Below are 11,376 nucleotides of genomic sequence, written 5' to 3'. Positions count from 1 at the left end.
TGTTCTAGGAAATTTGCCTGCTCATAGTTCTTGGTTTAGTATTTCTTCTCCTGTAACGGTATGGTTGAGGAGGCTGATAATGCCGGTGTTGAGGAGAAGACTGCCTTCTTTGTACACTAAATGTGGAAGAAAGAGGAGGATTGTATCTCATTCACACTTTAACATTTCATCTTTCTTAGAGATGAATAAACCTCCTATATCAAAAGATATTCTACCTTTGCTTTAGGTCCAGATGATCTGAGCCAAGCATATTTGCATCAGCTGTCTCTATGAGCAGCAGTTCTGGCAGCAGTGTCTAAGAAGTAAACTGCAGCATGTAAAAAATCTTTTGCTACTTGTTGTCTTTTCAAAATGATGGCATTGACCAGCTTTCTCTGTTCCTTTGGCAACAGTTCAGTAAAATTTGACATTTTGTCCTAAAGATAAAACTGGCAGTGAGCCATCACCACTAATTCATCATTCATAGACCGAGAGTAAAAGAAAACACCTTCCTTCTCAAGACATCTGTTCTTTCACAGTCTTTATCTGACTGTGTGGAATGCACCTCTCCACTCCTGGATCTTTGTATAGTAGTTTCTACTACTAGAGTATTAAGTAATGGGTATGTATGAAAATAAAAAAATCTTTCTTGAGGTAACTAATACAGCTCGTCCCCTTTTTGGGTACAGGCTGGACTGAAGGATTTGCCCAGACAGACCTTGCATGTTGCAAGAAACCCTCTAAGAGTGGTAATGATATTTTACCCAAAGATTAAGCACCCAAGATGTCAAAGTAGCAGCCATTCTCTGCACTAACTCTTGGGAAGCTAGAGTATCTTCCAAAGGAGAAGGGGCTGAAGATATCCCCATAGTCTCATCTGGTGATGTATATATGTCCATTTCAGGATCTAATTTGGTAAATTCCTGAACGGTTACTTGCTCTTTAGCATCTGAAAATGATTTTTGGTGAATTGCAGGAGATTGTACAACTTATCTGATTAATACCATCAGATCCATGATCTGCAAAGCTAAAGGAACCAGTTCCAGTGGCACTGGAGGCTGCATATGTCATCAGTTGGCTTGCAATTGTTGTGGATCTTTATTAAAAAGGTTGGGTCTACCAGTAAGGTAACCTATACCATGGTGGTATTCTCCATTCAGATCAATAGCGCAAGCACAGATATGGTTCATAATTGTTATCGTAAGGATTCTCAAGAATCAGTTGAGAGCCCAAAAGTTTCATTCTCAAGGAATGCTGGAACTGAAATTAGCCTGGATCTGATTCCCCTTCCAATTGCTGATCTCAGATCCAAGAAGAAACCAATGGGAGATGATAATGGTCCTGGAACCAGGGAGAAATATCTAGCTAGGGAACCTAATGGTGTCTTAGATGCATGTAAAATAGGTGAAAATTGTTCCTCCACTTTTCTAAATTTTTCCACAGAAACAGTTTAAGTTGAAGATACTTTCCTCTTCCTAGGGTCAATAATTCTCAGATCTAAGCATTGAGGCGGCATTGGATTTGATTGGTGCACTTGAGCTCTAACAATAATTGAATGGCCAGAACTGGAGGGGGCGGTCAGGGGACAAGGAGCATGGGGGGTTGGATGGGTCAGGGATTCTGAGGGGGGCAGTCACGGGCAGGAAGTGGGAGGGGGCGGATAGGGAGCAGGGGGCAGGCTATTTGGGGAGGCACAGCCTTCCCTACCTGGCCCTCCAGATAGTTTCGCAACGCTGATGTGGCCCTTAGGCTAAAAAGTTTGCCCACCCCTGCCCTAGAATGTTCAGGAACAAATAGGGAAGAGGGGATAGGGCTGTGAGAGTATTCTAATTGGCACTCCTAGCTAAATCCACAATCTAAGTTGCTTGCACCTGGTGCATCGTAAGAATAGGAATACGCAGACACCACTCAAAGAAGAACATTATAAGAATTATAATATTAATAACTATTTTTGCATCAATATTGAGGTTTATCCCCCAAAGTGTAACTCCATCCATAGATGAGGAGGACAAATGTGGTAGATGTTTAACAGTTAAATCAGGAGAAAAACTGTATTGAATTGAAATTGCTAGGCAAATTTAGATAGACTGTATTTTACCCGAACTGTGATTTGATAAGGATACTTTGGCTAATATTTCAATATTTATGTAATGTACCACGTGATTTTGAATGGGCACATGGAATCAGGACCTCAGTTTTACATCTTATCATAAAGATGTCCTCTCCATTGAGCACATTGCTCATCCCCTCCTGCACCATCAAAATGCTACAGCATTGATTTAGTACCAACTCAAAGGTCTTGCCCAGACTAGGAAAAAAGGTCTTTTAGAAAAACATATTAGCTAACATGTTTTAATTAAATGCTATTTAAACAGGAATAGAATTTAATGTGAACAGTGTTTAACACCTTTAAAACTATTTTTGCTGGTCCTGGTCAAGCCTATGCTCCCACATTTTCTTTGGAAGTGCAGTGACAAAAAAGTACCATTACTAAGAGCAAAGCAAAGGGAAACCATAATTATGGGCAAATTAAAATATGTAATTTTTAATCAGAATTGTAGACTGATGAAACACCCTGATTGTGAGCTGATTTCTTGTGGTTCAAGACAATGGGAGTTTTGCATGAGTTTGTTAGCAAAACTGATATTTATATCACGGTAGTGCTGGTCTGGGAGTGTTCTAGAGAGAGTTTGATGAATGAGTGGTGGATGCTGAAGCTGTGATGGAAGTCTATAAGGAAGTCTGTCAAGAGAATGAAAATATCCTCAACATGTCAATTTCGATACAGTATTAACTTTCTGGACATCAACATCAGCTTCAACAATGGAATCATACAGACAACTATATACAAGAAACCCACAGATCACCACACTTATCTTCAAAGATACAGTAACCACCCCAAACACCAAGAAATCTTATCTATATCCAGGCCTTTAGACACCACACAATATGTCCAAGGACAAATCCAGGATACACACCTGATTTAACACTCTTAAAACCTCCTTCACTAAACAAGGATACTTCATCAGAAAAGTAGATCGTATCCCAGAGTGGGCCACCCAAATACCTCCAAAGAACGTGCTTCAATACAGGAAAAACAAACAAAGAAAAAAAAAAACCTCTGACAACATACCACTGGTTGTCACCTACCACATTAAAACCCAAATGGGATATTATTAAACAATCAAAACCCACACTTAAAGGGGATCATATCCTGAAAGAAATCTTTCCCAACCCCCTCTTCTGGCCTTCAAACAATCCATCAATTTCATCATCGGAAGAACGCTCCCACAGACCAGGGCCCACCAAGTCAAAGTGGCACTGGACCCTGCCAGAACAGGGTGCAACATATGCAAAACCTGTGGACAGATCTCCACTACAATAATGGCCAATACCCGCACAACACACCTTTCCAGATCTATGGGTATGTACCACGTGCCTATCACAACATGTGGTACACCTCATCCAGTGAACTAAATGCTCCAATAACAACTATGTGGGTGAAACAAGAGAATAACAACAATCTCAAATGAATTCATGCAGAAAAATATTAAAAGGCAAAAACACTATATCATCCATGGATGAACACTTTTCACAAAACAATCATTCCATATCTGACCTCTCAGTCCTCATCCTCAAAGGAAACCTGCAGAACACCTTCAAAAGACGAGCCTGGGGACTGAATTCACAACTTTCCGAGACACTCTGGATTTATGGCTTATTACAACAATCTGTAACCCAGTAACACTCCTTCTGTCCTACAACTGCAGGGGTGTTAACTGCCCACTTCACCTTGAACGGTCTCTTCCAACTTGTATTAACTCCTTGTGCTAAACAAGGTGTTCTATCTTGTATTTTGCTGTGACATGCTGAGTACCTTTCTTAGATCTGAAAAAGAGCTCTGTGTAAACTCAAAAGCTAGTCTTTCACCAACAGGGGTTGGTCCAATAAATGATATTACCTCACCTACCTTGTCTCTCTAATATACTGGGACCAATAAGACTACAACAACATTGCATTGCATTGAAATGTATGTTTTCTAAACAGTAGTTCCTAATGAAACTATTTTGTATTACGCTGGAAAGATGATCCCCACTAATGTGGATTTCCGGAAAAACAGTTTGTTTTTTAAAGAAGTCTCCAAACACTTGCAAATCTTGTTTCTTGTGCTACTAAACTCATTCATTTTTTTGTAAAAAAAAAACAAAACAAAAAAACACACAGCATCCAGCAGTTGTGTATCATCTGATGCAGTATAGGTAGCAATTAATATCAATCACCCTAATTTTAAAAAACAACCTAAACATGCTGAATCCAATATTCTAGTAATTTGTACAATTTTGTTTGAAAGAAAATTTTCCACAAAGTTATTAAATTCATTTTATTTAGACTGTCTAGTTAACTAGCTCTGTCTTTTCAAACATTCATAACAGAAATTGTATCAGATACTTGTTGGTACGTTTCAAAACAGTGGCTGAGGAAAGTCACTATGTAAGCATCTTCTTAGCATACGTGCAACGTGCTTCAGGTGATCCATGACCAGGATTCATCACCGAATTTGGTCCGCTGGTTAGATCATTAGCTTCCCTGACCTGGGCCAGGTACTGACAGGCAGCACGACACATGAGACTGCACAAAGGGACCTGAAAAATTCTAATATAGCCTGCTGTTACAAAAATAATGTTGATATGAAACAGATAATATGCAACAGGAGTTGAAATTAAATTTTCCAGTTTCCAATCATAACACAATAAAAATCACAAGTGAAAGCTTTGTGCACATGTGCTTGATGAGATAACATCAAACAAGTCTAATGGAAAGTTAAGTGCAGAAATAAATCTATTACAACCTTAACAAAGGGCCTGTGATCACAGACAGCTGGGTGATAAAAACAACAAAAAAGGTTATAATTATGCTGGAAGAAAATTACACTTAAAAAATATATAAAATAATTCAGAAGCTGAATATTGAAGATGACCATAGAGAATACTGTTTTTTTAAAAAGTGGTAGGTGGCAGTTGCTTTCATTCAAAAATAAATTTTAAGCAGTGGCAAACTCAGAAAGTCAGATTCTGTTTTACTTTAATTATAATACATTCAGGGGTGAAAGTAAAATTTCTCTCTTACTGGTACGGGGGGGCAGCTCCCCGCGCCACACCCAGAAGAGGCGGGGCCTCGGGCGGAAGGGCAGGGCTAGGGGTCAGCGTCCCCCAGCCAGCTCGCCCACACCGCCTGGGGCTCCAGCGGCCATTTAAAGGGCCTGGGGCTCCGGCCACTGCTGCAGTAGCTGCAGTAGCAGCAGCAGCCGGAGTCCCGGACCCTTTTAAATCACCGGCCCCAGGGTAGCTGCTCCTTTGGTCTCTGCTGTCGGCCTTAAAGTGCTGCCATGGCCCATACTGCCTTACTTTCACCCCGAATACATTCTACTGTGGGACATTTATTATTTGAACGGTTGTAAAAGATACAGCAGGCCAGCTCTAAACTGCAAAGTGTTGTATTATCTGTTGTGAAAATTTTGTTAAGTTTATATAAAATATGAATAAAAAATTATGCTAGACTCACAATGTAACTCTTTTTAAAATATGTAAATTAAAGATTTTTCATCAGTCTGTTACTTCACGTGAATATCTTCCAGAGTTTTAAATGGAGTTACTAAACTCAAAAGAACATGGATGAAAGCCTAGTTCCATTGAAGTCAATGGAAAAAACTCCCTTTGACTTCTCGGAGCCAGGATTTCACCCACAATGTCTAATACCAAGGACAAATAAAAGTCCTAAGATTTGGTTGAAACTTAACAACAGACATGGAGCAATACAATACAAGGAAAGGATTCCACAAAGAGGAGGCATAGCATACAAAGAGATCCACTCCCAAACACAGAATTCCTAGTACAAGGCACAATCCTTGACATAGGAGAGAATGGTCAGAAGTAGAACAGAAGAGAGGTAGCAGAGAAGTAGACTATTAGAATTGATCTACACACAAGTTTCCACCAAAATAACTAAATTGGCTTTAATTCACACCTTTTATTAAGTTAATGCAAGTCTGTATGTGTGTCCTGGGGAGTCCTCTGAGGGTCAGAGACAAACTCCCTGGTAAAACCTGGGCAATTCTTCTAGGGCGGGCCACCTCCTGTTACCCATTAAGAAGGGCTAAACTGATAACTGGTTTACAGTTATAAGCAGGCCATTATTGAGGTGCTTCAAGTCCAAATTTGGGGATAACAACATGACATCCCTGGTGGGCCCACAGCACTATTTGAAGCCTAAGGGAAGAGGACGAGTGACACCAAGCAGTAAAAATTTTATTTTTGTTTATCTTAATGAATTGTCTTGAAAACCAATTTCACAAAGCACATTAAGGATATGGAGTCCAAGGTAAGAACCTTGTTGTTATAAAAATTTTTTAAAGGGTATTTGTTAGAAATTGTTGTTATACTGATGCCTGAGCTGAAATCCTAAAAGAAATTAGGAAGCCCTGGAAAGTGTTTGAGGCTGGTGGAAGGATCAGTAGTTTAACTGATGCTGGAGCCAATTACCCCAATAAGATCAGACTAGGGCTGGTGGAAGAGTCAGTTTAGAAGTCAATTGAGACAAGGGCAAGAAGGCCCATGGGAAAAAGAATCGGGCACCAAAGGTATAAGGCCAGAGGGAATAAGATTCTAGGGTCAGGCATCCAGTATCCTGGATTTAGAAATAGCTACATTAATAAAAGAAATAAAAAAATTAAAAAAGAAAAAGAGACAAAGGATAAAGAAGTAGTTAGCTTAAAAGCAGAAGCTGATACATTAAGAGCAACTATGTTAATTCAGACGGTTCAGATTATTGAGTCACAAAATGAAGTAAATGAAATTAAAAATGAGTGGGAAATATTGGTTCAGGAAATTGAGGAATGGAAACAAAAAGCAAAAGATAGGCAAGCTGCAATGAGACTTGTACTCTTGGATGCAGGTGAAAAGAAAGAAAAAAATAATGCTGCCTGTAAAAGGTAAATATGTACATTAAAGGAGTAATTAAGAGCAAGTAAAGGGGTAATAGCAGCAATAAAATCTGGGAGTGATGAAGGAATAGAGTCAGATGAGAAGGATGTATCCTCCTTGTTGTTATGACTATTCCAAGGAACCTCTACCAGGACCTTATAGTTCATTAAGTGAGGAACTAGAAGAACTACAAAGACTACCTCCCCTAGCTTCTAGCATTACAACCACAGTGATTAAAACCACATGGTAATGAGGGAGGACAAGAGGAGTGAACAGAAGAAAGACCATATACCCTGGAACAAATTAGGGCCTTGGGAAAGTCTATGGGTCCTCTAACTAGAAGTACAGTAGTTGGATGGTTAGCTAACACATCGCGAATGCCTGAGTTAACAGGGAGTAACTTCTCAGCTCTAATAAAAGAATGTATACAATCAGAAGTTTTTGTTGGACTTCCCTATGAAATACAGGGTGGAGGACATAGAGAAAAACAAGATAGAGGAAGAAATCTTGAAATTTTTCTTCTCTAATGAACACCTGGTCGTGTGGCTCCATAGGGAAAAACAACAACCAAGAGATGATAATATATGATGTACTTCAATTTAAAAGAGCTTTATTGTTAGGGTTTAATTCAGCATTAAGAATGGCTATGGTTTCTGACCATCCAAAAACCACTACATTACAGGAAATAGAGAAAAAAGTGAAAAGACCCTACATGAAATACAGAGGGAAACATTCCAGCCTTTAAAAGAAAACAAAATACTAAGGGAACCATATTATCCCCCCAAAAGAAAAGACAGGGTATCAATGATGAAGTTTTCCAGTAATGATCCTCAGGAAAAAGGAAACCAGCAAAGCAAACAAATAAAGACAAATTAAGAAAAGAAGAAAATAAAAATAAAAAGTTTATTTCTCATGAAAAGAGAAATGTGTGTGATTTAGGAATGAATTGGCTTTGGAGAAAATTGTTACATTACGAACCTGGAGACCAAATTAATGGTTTACCCACCAAAAAATTATTTCAAAGGTTAGCCAACCATGAAAGGAGCATACCTAAGCTCCACCAGGTCTCAAAAATTAGGTATAGGGAGGCCGAGTGCCCCCATCTCCCCGATATCAGCAAAAGATCATGCTGATTTTGTGGCACATTTACAAACAGATGACTGGGGGAGACCCACTGTATACATGGAATTTAATAGGGGAGTGTTCGGACAAAATATGTTAATAGATATGGGTGCCACAGTTTCCTTAGTTAGTACTAGAAACAAAAAAATTATTTGGATCCTGGTAATAACAAGAAAGATGCAAGAATTTAATGAAGCAACGAGTAAAGTACCTTTTAGTGCTCCAGTTCATTTTCAGTTAGGGACAAAATAAGATAGGGAGCAGTTCGGCTTAATAAATTTGGATGCCAATGGAATAATCAGTGTTGACACCCCCCCTTGCTCTACCCTGACTCCGCCCCCTCCCTGCCCCTATTAGAGCCCTCCCCAAATCCCCACCCTGGCCCCGCCTCTTCCCCAAGTGCCGCTGTGTTCCTCCTCCTCTCTCCTCCCTCCCTCCCAGGCTTGCTGCGCGAAACATATGTTTCTCGGTGCAAGCGCTGGGAGGGAGTGGGGAGAAGCAGGACGCAGCGGCCTGCTCAGGGGAGGAGGTGGAGGCAGAGGAGAGCTGGGGTGGGGGGGTCGGGTCAGGGAGCTGCCGTTGGGTGCTCCACACCCACCAATTTTTCCCCGTGGGTGCTCCAGCCCCGGAGCACCCACAGAGTCAGCGCCTATGAGTGTTGATATGTTGAGAAAGCTTAGAGTAACAGTAGATTTAGTAAATAAGGTGTTATGGTAAATACCTTTTGATAACATTAGAACCATCGATCAACCAATTGTTATTGAAGCAGGGTATAGGTTAGCTACTATGAAAGCAGAAGAAGAACTGAAATGGCCTGATTGGTCAGCAGAAGTTTTGCAAATTGCACAAAAGCATAAAGAGGTCTGGGATACTAATAAAGCCAAATGTGGAAAAACAGAAGCAGAGGTGTTGATTACTGGGCTTGATCTCCACCCCAAAGACAGAATAAATATCCTAAAGAAGCAGAACCCAGTTTAATAAAGACTATTCAAGGATTTTTGGATCAAAGAATTATAGTAAAACAACAGAGCACAAATAATGCTGCTATTTGGCCAGTTTTAAAGGCAGATGGTAAAACCTGGAGGTTAACCATTGATCTTAGGCCTCCGAATAACGTAACCTCAATGACTGCTCCTGTAGTAGCAAAGTATCCTGAAGTGATTGTTTCCATTATGGGAGGAGCACGGTGGTTCACTGTTTTAGATTTAGCCAATGCATTTTTTGCAATCCCTTTACATCCAGACTCCTGGTACAAATTTGCCTTTACATTCTATAGAAGACAGTTCTGCTTCACTTGAACCCCCCAAGGATTTCATAACTCACCTGCTATCTGTCATATGCATGTGAATAAGATGTGGGATAAAATGCCCAATAAGGATAACATCATATTGTATGAGGATGATATCCTTATCAGCACAAAATCTAAGGAAGATAATTTGGAAATATTAGACCTAGTGTTACAAAAAATAAAAGAAACAGGGTTCAAAGTCAGTCCACAAAAAGCTCAAATATGCCAACAACAAGTCAATTACCTGAGAACAACATTGGGACAGGAAGGGCGATCAACTGACAAACAAAGGGTTGAATTATTACAAAAATTGCCAGCTCCAACAGATGTATCCACTTTAAGATTGTTTTTAGGGATGACTAACTTCTCTAGAAATTTTATAGAGGATTATGCAGAAAAAGCTAGTCCATTGTATTAGTTATTAAAGAAAGGTTATTAAATAAAGGTAGTAGATGGGAGTGCAGATCAGAACAGCAAGAAGCTTTTACTCAGCTTAGAAGAGCTTTAGCTCAAGCTCCAACTTTAGCATATCTATTGTCAGTTAAGGGGAAAGCGCCGCTTCTCTCTGGCCGATGGCTGCGTGGCTGCCCCTGCTCCTCCTGAGTCCTCTGGCCTGTGCTCGCAGGGCCACATTCCGAAAGGGGCTTTAGAGCTGCAGGCCAGGGCCCCGGGGCCCCCTTAGCCCAGGGCCCTGCAGCCCCTAAAGCCCCTGCATTCCGGGTGGCCCTGCCTGCTGGGGGGGGGGAGGGGGCAGCTTCCCCGCTTGCTCCCTCCTAGAAAGTCCTAAGCGCTGCCAAACAGCTGTTTGGCGGCGGAGGGAAGCGCTGGGAGGGAGGGAGGAAGGGGGAGGAGGCGGAGAAGAGGAACTTGTGCAATGCTCCCTTGTAAAGTCAGCCAAACGACGTTATAAGGGAGCATTGCACACCTTTAAACGAGTATGTTCCCTAATGGAGCAGCAACGTAACCTCGAAACGACGTTAAGCAGGAGGACGGAAAGTGAGGTGTTACTGCATAGGATTGATATATTTAGGATTAGAATATTTAATATTAGTATTGAAATAGCTGAAGAGGATCAAATTAATACAGTAATAGTTCAATAGAATAAAATTAATACAGTTAAAGTTAAATAAGATTTAAAAATAAGTATAGGATAAAGTAAGGAGGAAGTCTGTTTCATTAAAAAGTTTGTTATTAAGAAAAAGTTATAATAAAAGTTATATATATTTGAAATCAAAATAAATTGCTTTGTTGTTTGGAAAGGATCTCTCTCATTCTATATATCTTTCAGAAACTAGACGATAGAAGATGGAGTTCTATTCATCTTGGCTCTTCTGGGCATTTGTGTCTACGGGATTCTGCTATGGTGGTGCGAATTTAGACAAGACACCCATGATTTGATGGGCCAAGTCCCATCCCTACAATAAGGCCTTTACCAATGCTAATGAGGCATGTGTGTTCACAATCCCAAAGATAGAGAATAAACCAAGGGCGGTAAAAGTATTAATGGGACCTATCAGAATTATAGAATTCATGGCACAAAATCATATGGGGAGGGTGCTTATTACTGATGATGCCCATAAATATGATATTCTATTTAATCCTCAAGGAAAGGAGTATTGATGTGGCAAAGATCTGGTGAGAAATCACCATAATCCTCAGAATGCACATCCCTAATGAAGGGATGGGACCTATACGTGGTAGAGTAGTAAGGATTGGCCCATGGCAGTATGTACTAATGAGGGATTAAAGATAATTGCATGCTCACCAAATCTTTTAATAAGTTCAGAAAGAATAGTAAATCAACCCCAAGTGCTTCTCGCAGATATAAAGACAACAATACAATGCATCAGACCAGAGCCATAACTAGCTATTTTTGCACCTGAGGCAAGAATATAAAATTGCGCCCCTCCCCCAGCGCCACCCAGCCCCCCCGAAACAGCCCCCCCCAGCACCGCCCATCCCGCGGAAACAAACCCTCCTTCCCCAACACTGCCCCACCGAAACAGC

The 11,376-nt window shown here is 40.5% G+C and overlaps 1 protein-coding gene across 2 annotated transcripts in view; it reads right to left on the bottom strand.

The window, feature by feature from the left end:
• Positions 1-4,349: 4,349 nt before the first annotated feature.
• The window catches only part of FAM151B (family with sequence similarity 151 member B), a 69,893-nt gene continuing 62,866 nt past the window's right edge, over positions 4,350-11,376 (bottom strand). The window contains exon 7 of one of the 2 annotated variants that reach the window (XM_065550143.1): positions 4,350-4,645. In XM_065550143.1, the coding sequence (XP_065406215.1) occupies positions 4,467-4,645 (179 nt within the window). In that variant the 3' untranslated portion in view covers positions 4,350-4,466. The remainder of the gene's footprint in view (positions 4,646-11,376) is intronic. The other variant, XM_008167493.4, reaches the window with a different exon arrangement.

The sequence above is a fragment of the Chrysemys picta genome, chromosome 6 (genome assembly GCF_011386835.1).
Source record: "Chrysemys picta bellii isolate R12L10 chromosome 6, ASM1138683v2, whole genome shotgun sequence".
Lineage (NCBI taxonomy): Eukaryota > Metazoa > Chordata > Testudines > Emydidae > Chrysemys > Chrysemys picta.
This window is presented reverse-complemented; position numbering and strand designations above follow the sequence as displayed.